This window comes from Ambystoma mexicanum, chromosome 9 (assembly GCF_040938575.1).
Source record: "Ambystoma mexicanum isolate Mex_15411 chromosome 9, UKY_AmexF1_1, whole genome shotgun sequence".
Lineage (NCBI taxonomy): Eukaryota > Metazoa > Chordata > Amphibia > Caudata > Ambystomatidae > Ambystoma > Ambystoma mexicanum.
Genome location: NC_090931.1, coordinates 383867128 through 383889564, shown reverse-complemented (window position 1 = coordinate 383889564; position 22437 = coordinate 383867128). Strand labels below are relative to the sequence as shown.

Sequence of the window (22437 nt, the reverse complement as noted above, 5' to 3'; positions counted from 1 at the left end):
GCTATAAGACTTTCACTCAGATTCTCCATCTGAACGTTTTGCTCCACTAGGAGAGTTCTTAGCCTCCAGATACTCAGCATTCCCAGCGCTGGCTCAGAGCACCAAAGTGGAATTTGTCAGATGGACTTGCACATGCTAGGACCCAGCTCCAGGCGTGCTAATGGCACCACCGCATCTCTGAGAGAAGGGAGCAGAGAGTGAAAGTGAGCGGGTATTACTCCTCCCCTGAGGAAACCCCCTCTCTGGCATTCAAACATCTGCTATACTCACCGCTTCTTACCTGTCAGCTCTTTGCAGTGTGCTGTTCTATTGCGAGACACACTCAGATTGGTGACCCGCCTGCTGTGGTCTTGCAACTCCAAGGACTCTCCGGCATCACAGCGTGGAAAGGGAATGCCTAACAGCCTTTCCCCTTCCTCCACGGTTGTCGAACTGCGGTGCAGGATTCATGATAAAAAATGTGCATTCATTTAGAATAATTTAGAATAAATATATGCAAATGTGTCTCATGAATATTAATGAGGGGTGTCCTGAAAACCTGACATGGATCCGGCCCTAGAGGCCTGCAGTTGGACAACTAAACAGCTTAATTCGTCTTTACTTGAACATGGGTTTTTACACCTCTAAGTTGCTATCCTTAGGATGCTTTGTCCCTTTAGCACAACATTCGGGCTGGCAGGAAGACCAACGAGCTCTCACCCTACCAAGGAAACCCGCAAAAGGACAGTTATAGGTCCAATGGTGTCCTGGAAGAGTCACTTCATCTGCCGCGTCAACTTATTTGCTTTTAGGGGGGAGATCTCGGTGCCACCTGTGAACCGGAGGAGGGAGAGTTACCTTGCTGTTTGCACGATAAAGAGTGACATTTAGCTCGCACCATACACCGGCCAGCACCCACCCATGTACGGGGGCTGGTAACTGGTTAAGTGACTGGTTGTTCAGCACCAAGGATATGAAAAATAACAAAAGTGAAGGCATAAAACTCACAGCTATACATGAATGGGGGGTCTACCTAAACTTTACTACTGGAGTCACCTGGGCTACTACAGCTTTAAAATAATGAAGATAGAAAACATATTTAAACGGACTGGAGCAGAGGTACTGAACAGAAGAGGTAGGGCGCTCTGAAGCATCACAGCGCTGTCTAATCTGACTAACCTATGCAACTCACTCTTGCATGGCTAGCAACTAAGACTCATGTATAGGCGGCAGGGAAACAGAAGGTTCTTAAGACGTTCACATTGCAGGGGACCTAGCTGGACCCATCAGGATGGCATCACCTCCCACCGGCCTTGCTGTCTCTTGCTGGGCTGCTTGTTAGCATCTTGTTCCCTTTCTCCATCTGGTTCAGGCAGGTCATCTTCCCTCATTGCCAAGGTGCTACCTGGGATAAAACAGGAGTGGGTGTGCAGGACCCATGGCATTCTGTATTTCCCTGCTACACAGCTGAATTCCCAGGCAAAGCACACCTCTGCTGCTTGTCTGGACCTGCTGCCAGCTTGGACACTCTGTTTTCTGGACACTGTTTGAGCAAACACTGGATTCCCAGTGCGACTGCCACATCTATTGCTGATCACACATCTGCTCTTTCAGTGAATGCTAACCTTGTGTTTGAATATTAAGTAGCTCAGCAAGTTCTGTGACTGTTGCTGAGATCTGTAGGTAACCTGTACAGTACTGCAGCTATGTTAATCCTTGTGGCGTTAATTTAGTCTCTTTTTCTGTTAGAAGTGAATCCTAATTGTCCTTTAATTGTGATTTCTTATATATTTTCAGCTTGACCAATCACAAGTTGGTGCTTTGCAATTCGAACTGAGAAGAAGTTATTACTCTATCAGGAATTAGAATATTAACCATTATATAGAGCACAATGTTGGCGGAATTGTCTCTGGTCACTTATAGCAGTATGAGTTTGAGTCATGGTTCTCTCACCAAAGAAAGATGTGTGTTCTTCATATATGTAGATTTACAATGGACGTATATCCTTGCCTTTGGCTTTGGTGCCCCTCGACAGCGTTGTTCTACATTGATGTCTAATGGTGGGCCACAACAGGATTGCTTTATATTTGCTCAGCAATTTCACTACAATAATTAGTCACCGGGTTATTGGAATCTCATGACATTAGATTTCTCACCCTTCTTCAAGGAATTGACTCGTGTTAAGGTGAGAAAAGAAAATGTAAAAGCGCCACTCGTTTTTGTTTATACTTCATAGGCCTTATGTAGTTGGGTTCCCATGTCCGCACTGGTATGAATGGCATTGGGAGTGCTTGCGAGGAACAGCATGCTTGTCTACCAGGCATCTTCGGTTTGGGCAAAGGGCCCGAATGCATCATTTTGAAATGGGCACTGCCTCCCTTCAGCCAGCCCTGGTTACTGCCTCTGCTCTGCCTCTAGCAGCTGCTTATTTCTGTAACGGCTGGGGGCAGCCCTTGGGGCTACGAAGTTTACATACCGAGGTGCTGTCCACCAATACAGGGCTTTTTTGTACTTTCATGAGTAAAAAAATAAAAAATCAGCAAGCAACATGATTTGTTTAAAATAGTATTTAAAGATTGCCCAATTTGTGAACAAACCTCAACTAATTGTAAGTGTCCGGAGAATCAACATTATTTGTTGTTGTTTAAATTAAATCCAAGAATATATATTGTGTACTTTCCTGAAGTTTCCCTGTCAATACTTGAGCGCTTCATCCTGCTCTGGTTTGTGCTTTGCCTTTTGGGGCTTGTAGTCTTGACTTTAAAATGGACAAAAGTAAAACTACAGGTCCCTGAACACAAAGGGTTAAAATTAGTACTGCAAGCAAAATCTACTCGTGCATGCCATGGGGAAACCTGAGAGCTTTTGCAAATTCAGAGCCCATGGGCTGCAGCTCTCAAGATTTCTTGCAATTTGCGTTTTGAGGGTATGGGTGAGGAGAGGTTTCACTTGTGTCTTTTGTATCCTCATATGCTTTCCCTAGCCATAGCACCTGCACTAATGTAAGCATCCCTACATGATTCAGTGTGTGTAGCGTCTGCGTTTTAGAACATGTGCCTCAGCCTAGACTGCATCCCTTCTAATGCTCTTCCATTGGGCATGGAGACGGCCTTGAAAGCTGGCCTTTGAAGGCCTTTCATGCTCCCTACTGTGTGTATGAACCGAGAGCCAAGTTGGCTGCTGTAATGCTGTATTCTCCTTGGTGAAAATGTGAGATTTGAGCTCCCCAACCTACAGGTGCATTTTAAACCCCCAAATCGAGTTAGGAGACACTAAACTGTCCTCTAGGGAATAACCCCAGTGCCCGACAATTCTGGTCAGAAAAGAGATTCTGATTTTAGCAGACATAACATGATGGCAGGGTTAATCTGAGCCGCGTTTAGTTATTTAACACGCCACCCAGAGCTCCATGTTCCTCTGTCTCATCACCCAACAAGTTTTTTTTTATGGTTTAGTATTTGGTTTATAGTGTGGTATTGTTACACGTCTCTTGCCCAAATAAGTGTCTCACTGTGTTCACCACAGAATGGAGGATTAAGTTCTGCCTACTGGGATTTCAACCTATGATCTGCAGGTCATGCGCATTTATCAGGAACCGCATGCTACCTATTAATTTATCTGGAATTGGACTACATCACTTGCAGACCACATACAGATCTCCAAAGAAGACGCATTAAAAGAACTATCACGTGTGCGCTTTTAACAGATCACTGCAACAGGCACAATAGCCCAGCAAGCTCTCTTACGGGGACTCACACTAATAGCATCGAAGAAGTTGAGAGATGCGGAAAGGCTAGCTGTTATTTTTATTTAGTGAAAAATTGTTCAAGTCACTCATGACAGGCTCTAATCCCGGATCATCAACCCCTATATTTACCATGTAACATCTCCCCCTACATTTCCACCTCCACAGAGCCTCCTCACTCATAACAACCATGTTATCCAGAATCGACTACGCCAACTCCATCCAGACTGGTCTTCATCAATCTTCCGTCTCAAAACTGCAACTTATTAAAAAAAATCTGCCCGGCTGATCTACAACCTCCAGCCCCACAACCACATTTCTCCTGTGCTTCCTGAATCAAGTTCTAGTTGCACTGCCTAACCAATAGGATCTTCCTAAATCAAGGGCCCGAAAACTGAGTAAAAAAAACGAATCAAACCCAGCCAGCCCGCAGGAACTCTAAGAACTCCTGACTCAGTTTCCTACAGGTTCCAACATTCTACAAAAATCGCTTTGGGCTGCCACTTTTCCATTGTCGATCACAGCCTCTAGAACTCCCTTCCCTCCAATCTCTGACTTAAAAGAAACCACATCCAGTTCTGGCACTCCCTCAAGAGCCTGCTCTTCTCACAAGCTTTCTACCCTCTGCCACCTCCTGGGACTGCTCCTCTTTGATCACACGTTCTGAAGTGAGTTTCAGTTTGCATGGTCATGATACAAGAACCCTAAATAATCCCATGAAAACCTTTCTGGGATTGGTGGGTGTCATGATATGATCTTGTATTGCTGTAAGGAATACATTTTACTGCCTGTACCCTAAAACCTATAGCTTGCCAAGTACTTTACCAAACTTTTTTCCTTCAATCTCTATCAATTTGGATATCATTCCTGTGTCGCGGGTGTACCTGACCGGAAACTGCCTCCCAGCACGAGCATAAGAAGGGCTGTGGGCCGTTACCGGCCATGTACACCTCCGACAAGGGATTGATTGCTATTCGCACTTTTAGTTTTCATGGGAGAACTGGGCTCTGTGTGCATTGCACAAGCCCAATCATCCGTGAAAACAAAAAAAAAACAAGATTGGCCCGCTGTAGAAAATAGAAAAGGGACCTAATCCCTTTTCTTTTTCCATGGTGGGGGCAAGGAGGGAAGAGAGTGCCGTGACCAGAGCAGAAAACTGTGGTCCATCAGGTAAGTGGCGAGGGAGGGTGCAGGGGAAGGGAGCGGGATGGGAGGGGATGTGGGGAGGCAACAGGGCGAGGATCCCTGTCCTCTCCTGAGAATCAAGATGGTGCCACCTGGGACTGGGCCTCGGTGGCTGGAAAATGCGTGCAGTAGGCTGTGTTCTCGCCCGCATTTCCACCCACCTGATTGGCTAAGCGCCCTTCCCCGGGTGTGAATGGTACTTAACTACTACAAGTGAAAAGTTTGAGTGGAGAGGAATGTGTAATACTTTGACATTATAGCGAAAGCAAACATTTGAACTTTGCATTAGTTTACTGTTTGCAGATTCCAAAAATGAATTAGTACTTTTCAGATTCAGACATGTCAGTATGAAAATCACAGCTCAAGCCGTTTGCTTGCTCCCATGAGATATATACGAATCTCATTTTCAAATTCATAAAGGTTTTGTATATTAGAAGTATAAACACTAACACACAAACACAAGACGCTGCCATTGGTCTTTATATATGCCCCCTGTTTTTTGCTATGGCCCTCCTGTCTGCCCCCTCCCTAAATATGACTCCTTGAGACGTCCCAGCGGCCCACAAGCCTCACTGATTCTACTTGGAAGCTGCATGGTGAATTCTGCTTCCTCCTCTACATCTCAAGGATTGAGACGAGAGCGAAGTTCTCCACTCCAACGAGCACTCCACTGGCTCTTGTTGGAATGGTTCAAAGGTCGTTTTTACCCTCAAGAAAAGAATTAGTCAGCTTAGCTTGTCCAAATTGTACTGAGCCTATTTCCAGCTGACCCTTATTTTAAAGTAAAATGACTATTCCTAATGCTTTTGGAAGTTGTAAATGATGTCCACACTGCTTTCAACCTCCCCCTACCCATTTCTTCCGTCTCTCTTCCCCTAGTTTGGGTTATTAGTCTAACTGATTCATCATCAAAAATATTTCTCTTTGTCTTGACCAGGTTACAATGATTGGCGAAGGTTTTGTGGCCTCTCTCAGCCACAGAATCTGGCACAACTCAGAACCGTCCTGCAGAATGGTGACCTAGCCAGGAAGTTGATGAACCTTTATGGAACACCCAATAATATCGATATTTGGCTTGGAGGAGTTGCTGAACCTTCTCTTCCAGGGGGAAAATTGGGACCTCTTCTGGCTTGCATCATTGGAAACCAGTTCCGAGTGGCCAGGGATGGTGACAGGTGAGCACATCAATTTTAGGACCAGTGATACAGGAACCTTTTTCCTTCTGCAGAACACAACCTATAGCGTTTGCCAATGTGAGAGGCCATTTGATCTATGGGGTGTGGCCCATATTCTGTGTAGGAATGCCCATGGCTCTATGGGGAGAGGCCCATGCGTATGTATGGAGAGGCTTTGAATTAGTTGGGAGAGATTATTGGGACTGTGTATGGGGGTAGAGGTCATTGAAGGTTGCTCAATCTGCTCATTTCCTGATGGGGAAATAATTACTGCTTCATGTCAAATAATGAAACATGATCTCCGATAGATTTACATCGGTAGAGAGTTAAATTGGATCGGTCTGCTGGAGAGATTTCTTTAGGCTTGTTGTTTTGTCCTTGGGAATAAAGACAGTTTGTAGAATTTGAATACAAATGTTGATTGGATCTTTTCCAATTGATATACCCATGAGAATAATTTGCTTTTTCCTAATTTATGGAAGCGTACCGTGCCCCTGAGTCTTTAGGCAGCTGTTTGAGTAAGAGTATCAATGTGCTGAACGAATTCTGGGCTTGGAGAGAGGTAATCGCTGGGCGTGGTGGGACCATTTTAGCCGAAAGACAATAGTGAAGTAGAAACTTTCTGAAAATGTCTAAATCTAATGGCACACAAATATTCATACAATCTGTTCATTTCCAACCATTCCTCATAGCTTTTATTATGAGAATCGTGGTGTTTTCAGCAGCGCCCAGCGGCAAGCTCTGGAGAGGATGACGCTGGCTCGAATCATCTGTGACAACACGGGCATCACAGAGGTGCCAAGGAACGTCTTCCTGGGAAACACCTACCCGCGAGACTTTGTGAGATGCAACGAGATTCCCGCCCTGGACCTGTCTGCCTGGAGAAGCAGAGGTGACGAGCCGGGTAGGTGCTCATGGAGTAGGTGACTCCTGCATGGGTCACTCACAGGCAAGGCACAAGTTCACATGTAGGTGCTGTGTCTCAGACTCAAACACAGTTAGCCTGTAGGGCAGCTTAGCTATTTAAGAGCACAGTGATAACATCAGCACAGTAAAGGTTCACAACCAGGTAGGGTCAACTCATTCTTTCATTCTTTAAAGTTCAATATTTTGAATATAAGGGAATAATTCAGAGCACAATGGAACAAGTGGAAAGAAAGGTTCCATGCTGTTTTAGTCTAGTTTCAAATTCACATAATTGCAGACTTTGATACATATTATTGGACAACTGGAGGTATTATACAAGGGTGAGAAAATGTCTAAGATTTCAGGCCCATAGACTTCATCAGGTGGTGTACAGGAAAATGACTAGCAAAGTAACAAACACTGTGCAGTTAATTTCCCTAGCGAAAAAAAGGATAATTCTCATTTTAAACTTCATTGGGTAAAGAAATGGTGTTCATTGAATGCAGGCCTGTTACTACTGCCTTATCTGCAGGAACACACAACTTGTGACAGGGAACACACAAAGCACAATTGTGTGTGACTCTTAAACAACAAGGTTGTGCTAGCAGTTGCTACATAAAAGCACAGGTTAATATTCTGTCGCAGACGTTTTCTTTCTAGCCCTGTCTTCTATCACTCCCATCTGCCTTCACTCACATGTGTGGGAATTTGGTCCCATCCATACCTGACTTTGTTCCCAGACACAGCCGGCTTTACCCCCACTCTGCTTTGCCACTCATACCTATTTTCACTCCAACTCATATTTACGTGTTCTCCACCCCACTAAATCGTGACATCACTCACACTCTGTCCTGTTGTGTCTCATGCACATCTCTCTTCATGCCCTCTAACACTTGGCTCTTCTGAAAGTGACACCTCTCGTCTCACCCACTCTCACTTAAGTGTCTTCTGCACTCTTACATCAGCCCTCACTCACATACATGTGTCTTCTATCCCATTCATACCTGACTCTGCTGCCACTCACACTGCTACATCTACTATTTCACTTGCATCTGTAAGACTTGCACTACTCCCCTTTAGCAAACTTCTGGCTTGTTCCATCCAAACCTCTTTGTGCATGCTCACACCTGTCTTCATGCCAATTCAAAGTACTTGCCTTTGGTTGTACTTACACCCAACTGCAGTTTCTCTCATTCATAGGTGTCTTCTGTCTTGTCCACAAAGACTTCACCACCATACACATCTGTACACATTCTGACACATCTGTCTTTCTTGCCACTCACACACCTCTTCACTTCCACATGGGTCTTCTGTTCCACTCACAACTGTCTTCACTCAAACTCATACTTGGGTGTTTCCTGTTTCTCTCACACCTGTTATCACTCCGTCAGGTGTACTCAGTTTCACTTTCAGTGAAGTGTACTTTTCCCCACTCATACCCGACTTCAATCACAGGCTTTTCCTCTCTCACTCATATTTGTTTTCACTCACTGTTACGTGCGTTTTGCCCCACTCCCATCTTTGTTCACTGCGACATGTCTCTACTCACATGTATACCTCTACTCATTCACACTCAAAGAGGTATTTACTCCCAATGAACCCAGGTGTTACCTCTACTCACAATTAAGTGCATTCTTCACTTCCCATTCATCCGTGCCATGTGTCATGCTGAGTATCCCCTTCAGTTACCTTGCATCCTAGGTGTGACTGCCTTTCCTTCTAGTCTTAAAGAGGACCTTGCCTCCCCCATCAATCTGTTTTTCCTCCAGTAACGCATGTTTCTATCCACAGAAGATGAAAGTTCCACTTTGTAGAAGCCAATACATCCCGCAGCAATGCTGCCAAGCCATTGGGAGTCTTTGACTGGTGACAACGGTCAAGGTTGTTCCTGGGATCGTGGACAGCTCTGGGACTCAGCACTCTACTTCTGATGACGCCTTCCTCGTGGATTCCATACTCCATCCAAACTTGTCGACCGGCCTCGATCCTGCGGTCCGACACTGACTCCAGAGTTATGTCCGGAACTTGATCCTGAGATATGATGCTAAACCTCAAGGACTTATTCATCTTGATCATAAGATACAACACTCATTCCCAGGCATATCCATATCTATTTTGCTTGTATTCATGTGTCCTAAATGGGGCAAATGTAGTGTTTTCTATTTCTTGTTTTTTGGACCAGAGATTTTAAAGGTTAAACTCTCTATGTTAACCATGTGACATTAAATATATGAAAAATATATTTTTGAAATATTCATTACCAGTGCAAAGATTCATCAAATTTAATTTGCGGTGACAGCTGTTCAAATGTTGAAACACAACACACACTATTAAAACGCACATTGCAAATGCATGCTTATTTAAAATCCCACAAGTTTATACCTAATACGAATGTCCAGCAGTGTGAGCACTTCCCTTGGATCTCTGCATGCGATTTGCAGATTCAGGCTTGAATCTTGACCGGGCCGACTCGGCTCTTCATCCTCCTGAGGGCAAGAAATTGAGAACCATTAAGTAGGGCAATAATAGCACCTATTATCACAGAACTTAAAAGTGGAAGCAATCTGGCATGTAGCGCTATATAAACAATATATTAGTATGAAATACTTGTAAGCCAATGCAATCACTTACAGACCAATGGACTCATTGATACTCCATGGCAGAATGTTGCATCAGGGCTGGTGAGCTCAGGCTTGCTTTTGAGGTCATCAGTAGTGGGGGAGGCGATAAATTCCACTTGTTTAGAAAGGTGGTCTTGTATTTCACTACTTTCAGTTGATAAGAAAGAATCTGGATTAGTTAGCTTTTCACTGTATACTTTGTTTGAAATGTGTGTAGAAGCACTGAAATCAGAGGTGTTAGAGTAAGGCAGGGATCTGCAACTTTTGGCTCTCCAGATGCTTTTTACTGCAACTCCCATAAATCCAAACCATTATAGTCAATTGTGAGGATTCATGGGAGTCGTAGTCCAAAGCACCTGGACAGCCACAGGTTGCAGGCCAATGGAGTAAGAGCATGTGTGCCTAATGTCTTCACTGCCACTGAAAGGATAGACAAAGGAAGCTGCGAATAATAGAGATTGAAGCTTTTAGGGCAAGCACATTTCTCTAGATAGAATTGGCAAGCGACAGGAAGCAGACGCCTGAATTCCTGACCGCTCAACAAGGACCAGGACCAAACAGCCTTGCCTATTCTGTGCCCATTGACACATGCATCTAATAACTTTTTCAAATCAGTTTTTTCTAAAAGGGCTTCCTGATTGTTATTGTAGGCTTGCTTCAATGATTCTTTTACCAATTTCTTAGGATATCCTCTACTGAGGAGTTTATCTTTTAGTAGAATCGTACTGTTCTCGTAATCTACATTCAGATTACTGTTCCTTTTTAACCTCAGAAACTGACCAAAAGGTACATTGGATTTGATGTGTTTAGCTTGATGACTAGAATAGTGCAGCAGGGCATTCGTATCTGTGATCTTACTGTATGGTCTTACTCTCAAAATCCCATCATGCTGAAAAACATTGATATTGAGGAAGTTTATCTCTTGTTCACCAATTGTTTTGGGAAACTTCAAAACATTCTTCTGTTGATTAAGCCAGTCCACAAAATTGACTTCCTCTTCTCTCCTACCTTCCCACACTATGAAAACATCATGAATATACCTCAACCACTGTTTTAAATTCAGTTTATAAGGGTTACCATCAGAGTAGATGATAGATTTTCTAAAATCTTTCTACATATAAATTGGCCAAGTTGGGAGCCATGGCTGCCCCCATGGCAGTACCTTCAATTTGTTGATAATATAGGCCCTGAAACTGGAAAAGATTCTTAGTAAGAGCAAATTCCGTGCACCAAAGGATAAAACCATTACTGACAGGATGATCATCATTCCTACCCACAATACCTCTTCAATGACCTATAAGTTGGCTCTTTGGGGAATCATAGTGTATAATGATTAGATATCAAGACAAAGCAATAGGTTGGTACCAAGGGTAAAACTGAGTCCCTCAATTTTGTTGATGGCATCAGTAGTATTCCTGGGGTAGCTAGTCATACATTGTACGAAGGGCCTCAAATAGTAATCTGCATACTTAGATAGAGGTTCCAAAATGGAATTGACCTCAGAAACTATTGGTCAGCCTGGGGGACTAGAGGGGTTCTTATGCATTTTGGGAAAACTGTAAAATACAGGGCTTCTCCCTTTATCTCTTATTAAATATTCAGGTTTCTTGTCTACCAATCATTTTGGCTTCCAAAGCACGTGTGACCTATTCTTGAATCACCCTAATAAGATCTTGCGTAGGGTCATGACCAAGTACATAACAACTCTTCTCATCTGCCAACAATTTGTTGCACTCACTAATATAACCAGAGCGATTCAAAAGGACGATGACCCCAGCTTTGTCAGCCTGTCTCACAATTAACTCATGGGTTTTTAGCAAGTTTAACCATCAGATCCCTCTGTACTTTGCTAAAATTAGAATGGGTCTCTCTCTCCAAATTTTCTAATTTCAGAACTTCCACCAGCACTCTTTTCTCAAAGACTACAGATTCTGGAGCGAAACTATGTGTAGGTGCATTGAAGGTAAATTTATTATGTAGTCCACTATGGTTGATTATTTCAAAATCAGGTTGGTTGGAGAAGAATTCATTTAAATTGACCTTTCTCATGAACAGTTGAAATTCTGTTCTAAATTCAAATGGATCGTCGTTCTTTGTAATCACATAGTTTAAGCCTCTGTTTAACGTTTCTACTTCAGCTGCACTCAACACATCAGAGGACAAGTTGACTACCATTGGTTCTGTGATCAACTGCATGTCCTGATCTGATCGTTGAATTTGGATTTTGAAGAATTTGTAACGCACGCACAACAAACCTGATCGTATCCTGGCGCAGATGATAACATATAATGGGGATAGAACAAAATCATAATAGAGACAGGTAGCACAGAAGTTGAAACAAAGCTGGCAATCATCGAGCTTACTTAAATAGATAAGTCTTTTAGCCTGCTTTAAATTTTAAAAGGGAAGTTGCCTCTCTTAAGCTCAACGGAAGACTGCTCTATAGTCTAGGTCCGACAACTGAAAAGCAGCGATCTACTCTCGATCTGTAATTTGTCCTCGGAATAACAAGACAAAGTTGGTCTTCAGATATGAGGGTTCGAGTCGGTCGGTATCGCTTGAATTTAGGTAGGCAGGTGCCAGCACAGTCAGACATTTTTAGACCAAACACCCAACTTTGAATTTAATCCGTTCCTCCACCGATCGTTCCAATCTCCCTTGTTGGAACCTTGGCCTAAAAAAGGCCTACTTTGTCTTGATCGATTGTTACCTCAGGAATGTGCCATATAATCTGCTTGGAGAGGTGTGGGGTTCTGAGGTTTGATGTCTGTTTGAAGGGGTGTTCAATTGTCATTTGTGGGTGGCTTAGCTGGTATGGCATGTGTGTGTTGGGAGGTAGAATTTGAGTATGTTACTATTGAGAGCAGTCATTGGAGACCTCAAGCTGTGCTAATGGGCTGGTAGTTGTGTATTATAAATAAAAGATCTATGCTATGCGAGCATGACAGGAGGATATTTTACAACTCCAGGGGCAACTGCAGTATGATCTTCCTCTCCCTGTCTGATCATTCCAACTGCCTCTCCTCACTAAGGTTCTGCATTCTTGAACTTAACCCATAACATTCTGCACGTATAACAACCACATTCTGGAGAAAGAACATAGATCAGCACCCTCAGCGGGTGCAGCAGCCAATCAGGTTGCTTCAAACCCGTGCTGAATGTACCGATCTAAGTCCGGTTCGGAGCTACCCGAGAGGTCGTCTTACCTGGCAGTGCTGTTTTCCCTCCTTGCCTCTTGGGTAGCGATAGATGTTTATACACAAGGCTTACCGCATTCACGCAGAAGAGTGGAAAGGCAATTCTTGAAAGGTATTTCTGGTGCCAAAAAATTGGAAAAATATTTCACGGCCGTTTTAACACTTCAGTAATATGTAATGGTGAAATAGATTTTGCTCTTACCGTAGCCTTCACCAGGGTAAAAAAATTGAGCAAACCGATTTTACAGCTCACTTGCTAGTCACACAATTAGGAACAAGGCAAATAGCGTTTGTTCCACTTATCCAATATGAATAGAGCGCCATGGACAAAATGTCATATCCAAAGGAACCCGCAGGATCCCAGTAAACGTCATCTACATAAGGAGTCAAACTTGTAATGTTCTTCCTCTTGTGACTGCAGATGAGACTGTCTCATAATGGTTGCAGAAGTAAGAACTAGGAAATACGGAACACAATAGAACCGACCGGCGTCTGCTTCTATAATCATGTGAGCTGTGTGCCTGAAAATCCCTCAAACATTCTAGACCTACATGCAATGAAGACAACATAGAATGTCCTCCTGGGTTCAAGTTGATGAGGTTGTCTTATGTGTCCCCTCCCTTCATTGCCCTTCCCAATCCATTATCGATGACCGAAGTGAAGTGGACCTGGAGAAATCGCCTCCCCTGAACTCAACAAAGGGCCTATTATTGTAGCAAACTTTCTCGAACCAAACCTTTGTAATGAGAGTAGACTCTTTAACAATGTGTTTTATGCTCCCCGTAACAGTCTCAAGGAGGCTGACACTTTCGAGACTCGGCTAGATAGAAATACAAAATTGTGCTGTATCTGGAACCGATTTGCCCTAACTGATCATGAAACCGTCCAAGCCTCCACAATCAGAAGGGCACTGTCTGGGGCCATCACCAGTATGTCATTAAGATGACTGATCATTTTGATTCTTCAAAGCAGGAACTCAAAGCCACCTGAAAAGGGCAATGCACAAAGTCATCTCACTAAAAAACACATAATCTCTCTCCAACAATAACCCATAACCCTCAACCTCCTGGTTCATGAGAGCTGTCCTAAAAGTCACAGTCACTATATCTTTGTTTTCAACCAATAAGAACACAACTTCCAATCTGGTTTAAGCTTTTAGACAGTCTTCTAATGAATGTTCTACTTTGGTGTATCTGAATAGCAAGCTTGCTCTTTGATCACTAATTCTCAGGACGTAGCCTTACATGGCCCCAGGGGATGACTGGCAACATTTAGCCTGGGGGGCAAGTTTACTTTTCTGGCCCATAGTGCCCCACCCAAACCCACAGTGCAGTGGCCCCAACATCCAGAACAAGTACACTCAAAACCAACCTCAACCCCTCCCACACATTCTTAAGTATATATAGTAGACAGTATTGACATTACTTTTCTTTTATGCAGCATATTTTTCCATTAGGTTTGTGGTTTCTTAAAGACCCCGACCCCTGGAAATTCTCCCACTTACCAAACATGGCAACATTATTGCACCAGGATAATATAATTGGTCAAATGGGAAAGCTGGGATTTTATCCCAATTTTCAATGTGTTACAGTTTGTAATTTGACAACAGGCTACACCTCCCCCGGCCCCCTCAACTCATCTTTAGTTTAGAACAATGTAAAGAGGTGGGGAAACTATAGAATTCCATGCTAGGGCAGATCCATTGCTGAACCAGGGGCCTGGGTTTGCTCTCAGAGTCAAACAAGCACTGGCATGGCAAAAGTCCCATACCTGACTTACTGCCTCCTCAACCCACAACACAAAACCCATACATGCCCCCAGTGTACCCCCCCAGCCCACAACATAAGACCCTCACATGTCATCCTGCTCCCTCACTAGTATGTTTAAGATACATTGTTAACATTCTTTATAGAATAACACTATAGTGTATAAACCCATATGAGTGAGTTTTTCTCTACAGATTGGTAAGGAAAATAAGGCATAGTGATGAGAAGTGATTTGCTCAGGATCACGTAATGTGTGAAGTGTGGAAGGTGGGGATGTAGGCCCTGTCTTTCTGGTTCTACAGTTTCCTATTCAGAAAGCAGGGGAGACTTCATCTTCTCCCATTCCATCTTCAATGTAAGAAACAAAACTAATGCTTTCTGCAAAGTTGGTATTCCAGGATAAACTACTATACTGTTCAATAAACCTGGTTTTCGAAATACCAATATATCTACAAGGGGGAAACATATGAATCGTCTCTATCCTGAGGTAAATACATCCGAGAAACAGACTAAAATTATAATTATAATGAAAATATACCATAATTATAATCTTAGTCTTTACAAGCGTGTGCACGAAGTGACCTGAACAAATATAAGAGACGTAGTCGTTGAAACATGTTAATAAAGCAAGCATGCAGCACTTAGAAAAAAGAAAGGGGGTCAAGCCAGTCCCACAATCAGGTGCAGTGATATGCAGGTCAGACATAGATATCAGCAACCGTCAACCTGCTGAACTACCATTCCAGATGTGTACCTCCATCTCATTTACCCAATTTTCCTTACCAATCATCGTCCACCGTCCTTCCCTTGCCCCCTTTTTTACAATTACCTCTGTTACCCTTTTGCTCTATTCTTTAACTATTCATTAAACCCCCTTATCTTGCACGCACCTCCTTGCATTTCCAACATTGCTCAATCACCAGTTCCTTGCTACTCACAACCTTTAATTGCCCATCACACCAAGCCTATTCCTTGCCCCTCACCACCTTCCATTGTCCTGGCTTACAGTTAGACAGTAGACCACCTTGCTTTGGCAATAGGATGCCTCTGCCAGACATGACAAGATGTCATGGTCGGGGTCTTGCTGGTAATTGTGGCTATGGGGTCTGCACTTGGATAATGCAGAGTGAAAGACAGCGAGGGGACGCATCTTTTTTTGTGCTCCAAAGTTGCACTTTCTTGGAAAGTCGGCTGCATATTTCAACTCACAGTAGCAGAGTGAGAACTGCAAGGGGAATACACCTTGGACCTGGTGATAGAGAGGGAGCAAGAGCGACCTATTATATTTGTGTCTTCAAATACGGTGGCGTGTGTGTCTGTGGGTGTGTTTCAGTTTCTGTGACTGGGTTAATGTGTTTGTGTATTTGTGACAGTGCAGAGTATAGGTGGAAGGATCTATTTGTGTTCATGTGACTTGGTGTCTATTCATCTGAATCTGGTGTTGACTTGCATGTGTGTCTTTTGTTGGTCACATAAGAGAATAGTTTTCTGGTCAAGACAATGAAAAACGATCACAGACTTAGGGGGTCATTCAGAGTTCGGTGGTAATAGTAAAATCGGCAGCATTTTGAAAATACCATGGATTTCACGGTCCATCCAATTCAGGGATTGATCAAATACTATTGGTGGTACTCATGGGAATACCGGCAGTGGTATCTTAGGCAAAATGTTGCCAGAAAATGCACCTATTTCTTCTCCACCTTGGTGGTGGAAGTAAAAAATCCACACTGGTCCCACATTTTTAAAATCTTTCTTTTAACTGTACATAACGGAAGCACTGGTACTTCCCTTCAATAGAGTGAAAAAAGGTTGTACAAAGGGCCATGGTGAGGGGGTAAAAAGGTGGGCATCTGATTGCCTCCTCTTACCACCTTACCTATATAATGCATACAAGGACCAGATTTAACCCTTTTGTGCATAAAGAAAATCAACAGTAATATTATGAGCCATTACTGTACATAATCAATTTCTCCCTTTATAATGATGCCGACAATGGCCAGGAAAAAAAAGTTTAAAAAATAAAATAAAACATTTTTACATTACCACTATTGCTGAAATAGCACTGGAAGTATTCCTGAAATACCACCTCTGCTGGTGGTAAACGTTTAGGAGGGCGGATTTCCAGAAGTACCATGGTCAGAGCTGGTAACTTTCTTCAGTGGTATTAAAATGTCTGCCCAACTCTGAATAACCCCCTTAGTTTGTAGTCTTCTCATAATTAATACCTGAATATTACATTTTTCTATGTGTTTTTCAACTGTGTCCAAAAGTGAGCACCACAAACAGTCTAACAGCCATTTCTATAACCACTGTATAAGTACCGTTGATGGGTGCTATTCAGGGTGCTTTTAAACACTTTTTGTATGAATACACTGGTGTTCAAGAAATCCACCAGAACATAGGGGAAGCATTTGCACAGAATCAAAACGACAAACTCTAATACGATGTGGACCCTTACTTCCATGGCAAGTAGCAGTAGTGATAAGCTGCTGTGGATTGTAACTGACCAGTGGTGTATGGGAAGCAGCCGTGCCAACATTACCATCCAGGGACATACCATCTTTTATTTAAATGCATACATTGCAATTGGGTGGAATGAACATGCCCCTCCAGCCTAGACGACTCGCCCTCTCACTGTGGAGGCACTTGTGTGGGGCCACCCAGGCACATCTACAACATTGCTGACATCATGATGAATATCTCACCAAATTCACAAAAAATCTGAGCAGGCTTTGCAGCACTTGGTTCCTTTGTGGCAAGCTAGATTCTGAAGGATTTTGTCTTTTTTTATTATGTATTTTATATTTTGGAGATCTGGCCCATAGGGCAGCATCCCAGCCAGCTTGGGGGGGGGGGGGACAATTGCCCCTCCCCCCACCCCTTTGGCAGTCCGCCCTTGCATGATTAGTGCTGCATCGTGGTTTTGTATAATCTTAAGATGTTCAGAGTTTTAATTATAATATTTTTGATTGTGCTTTCAGGAGGCATCGATCCTCTTCTCCGCGGCCTAATGGCAAATCGTGCAAAGCTGAACAGACAGAACCAGATCATGGTGGACGAGTTAAGAGAGCGACTTTTCAAACTGTTCAAGAGGATTGGCCTAGATTTAGCCGCCATCAACATGCAGCGGGGCTGAGATCATGGTCTTCCGGGTAAGAATCTAATGGCCAAATACCCACGTATACCCAGCTAAGGAACTATGGAGGGTGCAGGGAACTGTGGCCTTCCCTGTAAGAGAGTAGAGGGCGAGAGAACATGGCCTCCAAGTAAGGCAGCAGCAGGGAGAAGAACAGAGCATCCTGGCATGCAGCCATAAGAGAGAACCTCAACCTCTGGGGAAGGGACCAAAGTATGGAGAGAGCAACAGCCTCATAGGTTAAGATAAATGTCGTTACGCTGTTCTTGAAAGGCATTTCTAGATGCTATTGGTAAATGCATACTCTTGACCTGAAAAATTGTTTCAATAAATTGATTTCTACACCATTCTTAAATTAGGTTTCCAAATCTTTCAATATCATGCAAGCACATTTACCATTTTGACATGTGCAATCCTTGGTGATATTTCAGTTCACATCTTGTTATTAAAATATTTTCAAAAAGACTCAAACAAATCAGTGTGGCCTATCAAATATACGGAATACACCCGTCATTGGCACAACGGTATGGCGCTGCAACACTGAACCTTTCCACTTTTTGATGACCTCTCTCTTTAAACTCAGCCCCACCCACCCAAAAGAAAGGTGGAAGGTGGGAATAGGTAGATAAGCAGGGACCTCACCTGATCATGCTTACTTCTGCATGTAGGCCACCTGGGAGATAGTGAAACTGGCATCTTCTTTCTAACGACCTAAGACCAGCACCAACATCAGCAGTATTTTCAACCACAGGGAATGACACCTGACACCTTTTTCCACTCGACACAATGTGTAAGTTCTTCATTCACACTCTATATAACCTCCCCAGTTGTCCCACACCCTCCCCACCATCTGCACGCCGCTTAGCTCTCTATGCACAGTCTCTTTTTAAATTCCTGGTAAATCTTTCTGACCTTTTCCCCACAGTCTGCCCTTACAGTTCTGATCTTTCTTTCTCTTTTACCCTCATCACTGGAACTCCCCAATCCAGGAGTCTGCAACCAGCAGCTTTATAGATGTTATGGACTACAACTCCCATGATCCTTTACCATTGGCTAGGCTGGATAGGGTTACTAGCAGTTTCTGTCCAAAACATCTAGAGAGCCGAAAGTTGCTCACTCCTACCCTAATCCATAACATCAAGCAAGGTTATGTACTCTCCCTATGCAAATGCAAAGGTTTTCTTTTGTTAAATAACGTATAGTTTGCTAGGCTGCCACACTAAGGCCTGCACTTTCACACCCAAGAGATCTTTACTAAGGACTAGCAATGATCCCCTGTCTGCCCATGTCTTTAGGATCTGAAGTGGAAAGAGCAGTACTACCCTTCCTACACCTAAAAGCTGTCTTTTCTTAGCTGCCTTTCAGTGTATGTTTTCTCATAACCTTGATCTCTTCACTTCCTAAAGTACTATTTCACCTCCTTTCTGTTACGTGGCAGCTCCCTGTGTTGGCAGCTGAAATGTCCTACAAACATCTCTAGGTTTAAGTGCAGAACGCGCAATATAAAGACTGAATCTTCCACCCTAGTCCCAACAAACAAATGTTTTCGTACCTTCTATCCTGATTTTAGCGTGCAGGATGCATGCTGCCTCAGTGTTACAATGTTTGGTTCCTTCACCGTTATCCTTTTCACCTGATACCATCCACTCATCCACTTTAGCCAAAGAATGCAATGTTTCTATGACTCTGGCATAGAGAGTCTTTAACTTGCTTTTGTAGTGATTGCTTCTTAACATGCATCTGTCTTTTTTGTGTATTCCCTCTAAGCAAGACACTACTTCACACTCCCACAGTCTGCTTTTTGTCATTTATTTGAGCCTTTGTCCCTCTTTCCTTTCTATGTCCTCTAATGTTAGAGTTGCTAAATTAGAGATGTGAATCTCCACCCAATTAGATTTCTCCTTAGCCATAATATTCGTGTTAGCTGCAGCTCAAAGCCTAGTCCTCCAAATTGGAGAAAACAAGGAAACCTTGATATTTGGAGCACAGAGTTGCTGCAGTGGAAACTCACTACAAGCTTGTGGCACTAAATATCATTGATCATACTGTTCAACATTGGCTTTCAAACTACAACAGTGGCACATCTGTTCCCAAATGTAAACAAAAAAGGCAATAGTCGTGCACTGGTGCCTATTCGAACAGTATTATACTCAATACTTCACAAAATACTTTTTTATTGTACAGAAATACATATCAAAATTTCATAAAACTTTATACACATTCATAAGTATAACTACACATTTTGAGAAGTGTCCTAACTTCTAAAACTCATATGTAAAACAGGAGATCCTATAATCTCAAACATCAAAACGTTCCACTGATGGCGAGTACTGCTGTCTAGAACTAACATCAAGATCAGAAGTACACCTGAGCTATACATCTCAATTTTTGCAAACCTGAGCCTAGTTCTGTTTTTTTACCCCACATCTTTCTGTCTTTTCCATTAACTGTCGGACATTCTTCAGGGGTGATACACATGATTTTGTTTCTCCTACTAACAGGTCACTCTAATAATAGGAAACCAATGTTGTGAAGAATATCTTCAATAGTTCTTAATAAGCTTTCTGGCCACATGTAGATCACAATTTCTCGATTAGGACTACCTCAGCCCGGAACTTCTTTCTGTGCATCCTTCAAAATTGATGGCTGGTCACAACATCATAAATATGATGACTCCCTCAATGTGTCTACTTCAATGCCATCTAGAGGTCCTACAGTCGTACCTCTCTCTTACGAGATACGCTTTATAGTCCACTATTGCTGAACATCGCGCCACGTCTGAAACTTCCTTCTGTTGTTAAAAGATACCCAGCTGTGAGGCTCCCCCTCTACAGGTAGGGTTTGCTGTCTCTTCCTCACTTTCTGAGCTCTCTGTTAAGAAAGAGGTTGAAGGGGTTTTTGCAGTAGGAAAAGGGGGTGGTCTCTAAAGTTGTATGCCTAACAGTCCTATGGGTGTTAATTCTGTACTGGACCTGGCCATGCACTTCGCACTTTTTATCAGGTGGTCTAGCATCCCACCGCTGACACCATATGTAAGGGTGCAGAAAAAGACTTTTATTATCAAAGAAATGATGATAAAATCTTATTTATCCCTATCTCTATGAGGGGTTTCCCTACCTCAACTAAAATCTAAAAGGGCTGTCAGAATGCCCATTCAATATAAAAGTCCACTGTCTTGTGTCAAAATTCCTAACTCAGTCCCTCACATTTATAACTAAACTAGCTAAGAAGGCAGTGTTTACTGCCCAGGAGAATGGCTCCCTTCTTCTGGGATCGGGATCACACTTCACTTTGAAATTCAAGTTCAAGTTGCAAATGACTTTAAATCTCAAGTAGTTTGGACATGAGGGGTGGGGAGGGTGCCTCTCCTCCCCTCACTGTAACCTGTTTTATCTTCTGCCACATTGTATCTGAAATTATAGTCAATAGGCCAGGGGAAATGAGTCCCTTCCGCTGGATGAAAGTTTGCTTTTACTTCCATCACGTGGTATCAGGTGGATGACTCCCTCCTCCTGATGTTTGCCAGTTATACCAGATCCAGGGGAAATGACTCCCTTCCCCTAGATTCTTGGATTCTTTCTGGTGCTTTTGAAACACAGAGTTCCAACCGAGGTCATCATCCCAGACCCAGGCTTTTCTTTGACTTGTCAGGCTTGGTTCACTAACCTGCCACCCACTGCCACGAGGTAGAGGACTTGAATCTCTCTCTTGGTTTGGGTCTTCGACCGGGTTTCGCTTCATCGTTGGATTGGCGTACTTGGTAAAATACTTGGTAAAATAACCTGCCAAGTACCGTCAAGAGGAAGATGACTCATATCACTATCTCGTTTAGAGTCCCTGACCATGGTTTCTCTTCTTCTTTGGTAGGTGTCCTTGACCCTTTTCTGGTGGCCAGTGGGTCTCTCCCATCTACTAGCACAAGGAAGAGGAACTATTTTGCAGGTTTGACACACACAGGGGCCAATAGGTGTTTCCACACTATTTGGCCGAGGAAGAGAGGCGTTAGAACCCACTTCCCTTCTACCCCATGTCCCCTCCGGGTCTTTCGTATTACCCTTTATCTTCACAGCGATCTTGGTATGTCACTGGGGCTTCCAGGGACAAGAGTCTGCGTCTCTTCTTCTTCAGGCTTCTTTCCGCATCTGCGGCGACAGCGCGGCTCCTTCTGTGCAGTTCAGTTTCACCGGGTCTCTCTCTTTGTCTGCAACGGCCTTGCAGTCCCCTGCTATGCAGCTCGCCTTCGTTCCTGCTTTCAGTTTGGCGTCGGTGGTTGCTCCTGCACCACCTGTGGAGAACTGGAACTGCTGCTGCAACTCTGCAGCACTCTCTGTGCTTGTTCTCCTCTGGTCCCCCAAGCAGCTTTGAAACTCCTGTGCCTGAGAGTTTCCACAGCTGCTGCCTATACCCTCTGAAGTCGACTATTTGCTTTGTCCATTGTCAGTTTTTACACAATGTATCTGGCTTTCACCAGTATAAGTCTTTCATTAGTTTTGTTGCCTCACTCTTCATATCTGGGTTAGGCCACTTCGTACCAGTACTTTGGTGACAAGTGATCTTCATATTTCCCATGCTGTTCCTCGTTGCAGTATTTTCAAGTATTTTGAGGTCTTATGCCTGATAGCAGTAGATGGGTCTACTATTTAAAAAGAGGTTAGCAAACGAAAGAGGAGCTAAAGTATGGGGGGGTGTGACAGTGTTATAAGGGATGTACGCTAAATGATCACCCT

The 22437-nt window shown here is 43.3% G+C and overlaps 1 protein-coding gene across 2 annotated transcripts in view; it reads left to right on the top strand.

Moving 5' to 3' along the window:
* Nucleotides 1-9230, top strand: part of LOC138488100 (myeloperoxidase-like) — a 103376-nt gene extending 94146 nt beyond the window's left edge. Inside the window, exons 12-14 of one of the 2 annotated variants that reach the window (XM_069614855.1) lie at nucleotides 5847-6084; nucleotides 6777-6988; nucleotides 8782-9230. In XM_069614855.1, the coding sequence (XP_069470956.1) occupies nucleotides 5847-6084; nucleotides 6777-6988; nucleotides 8782-8804 (473 nt within the window). In that variant the 3' untranslated portion in view covers nucleotides 8805-9230. The remainder of the gene's footprint in view (nucleotides 1-5846; nucleotides 6085-6776; nucleotides 6989-8781) is intronic. The other variant, XM_069614856.1, reaches the window with a different exon arrangement.
* Nucleotides 9231-22437: the final 13207 nt, after the last annotated feature.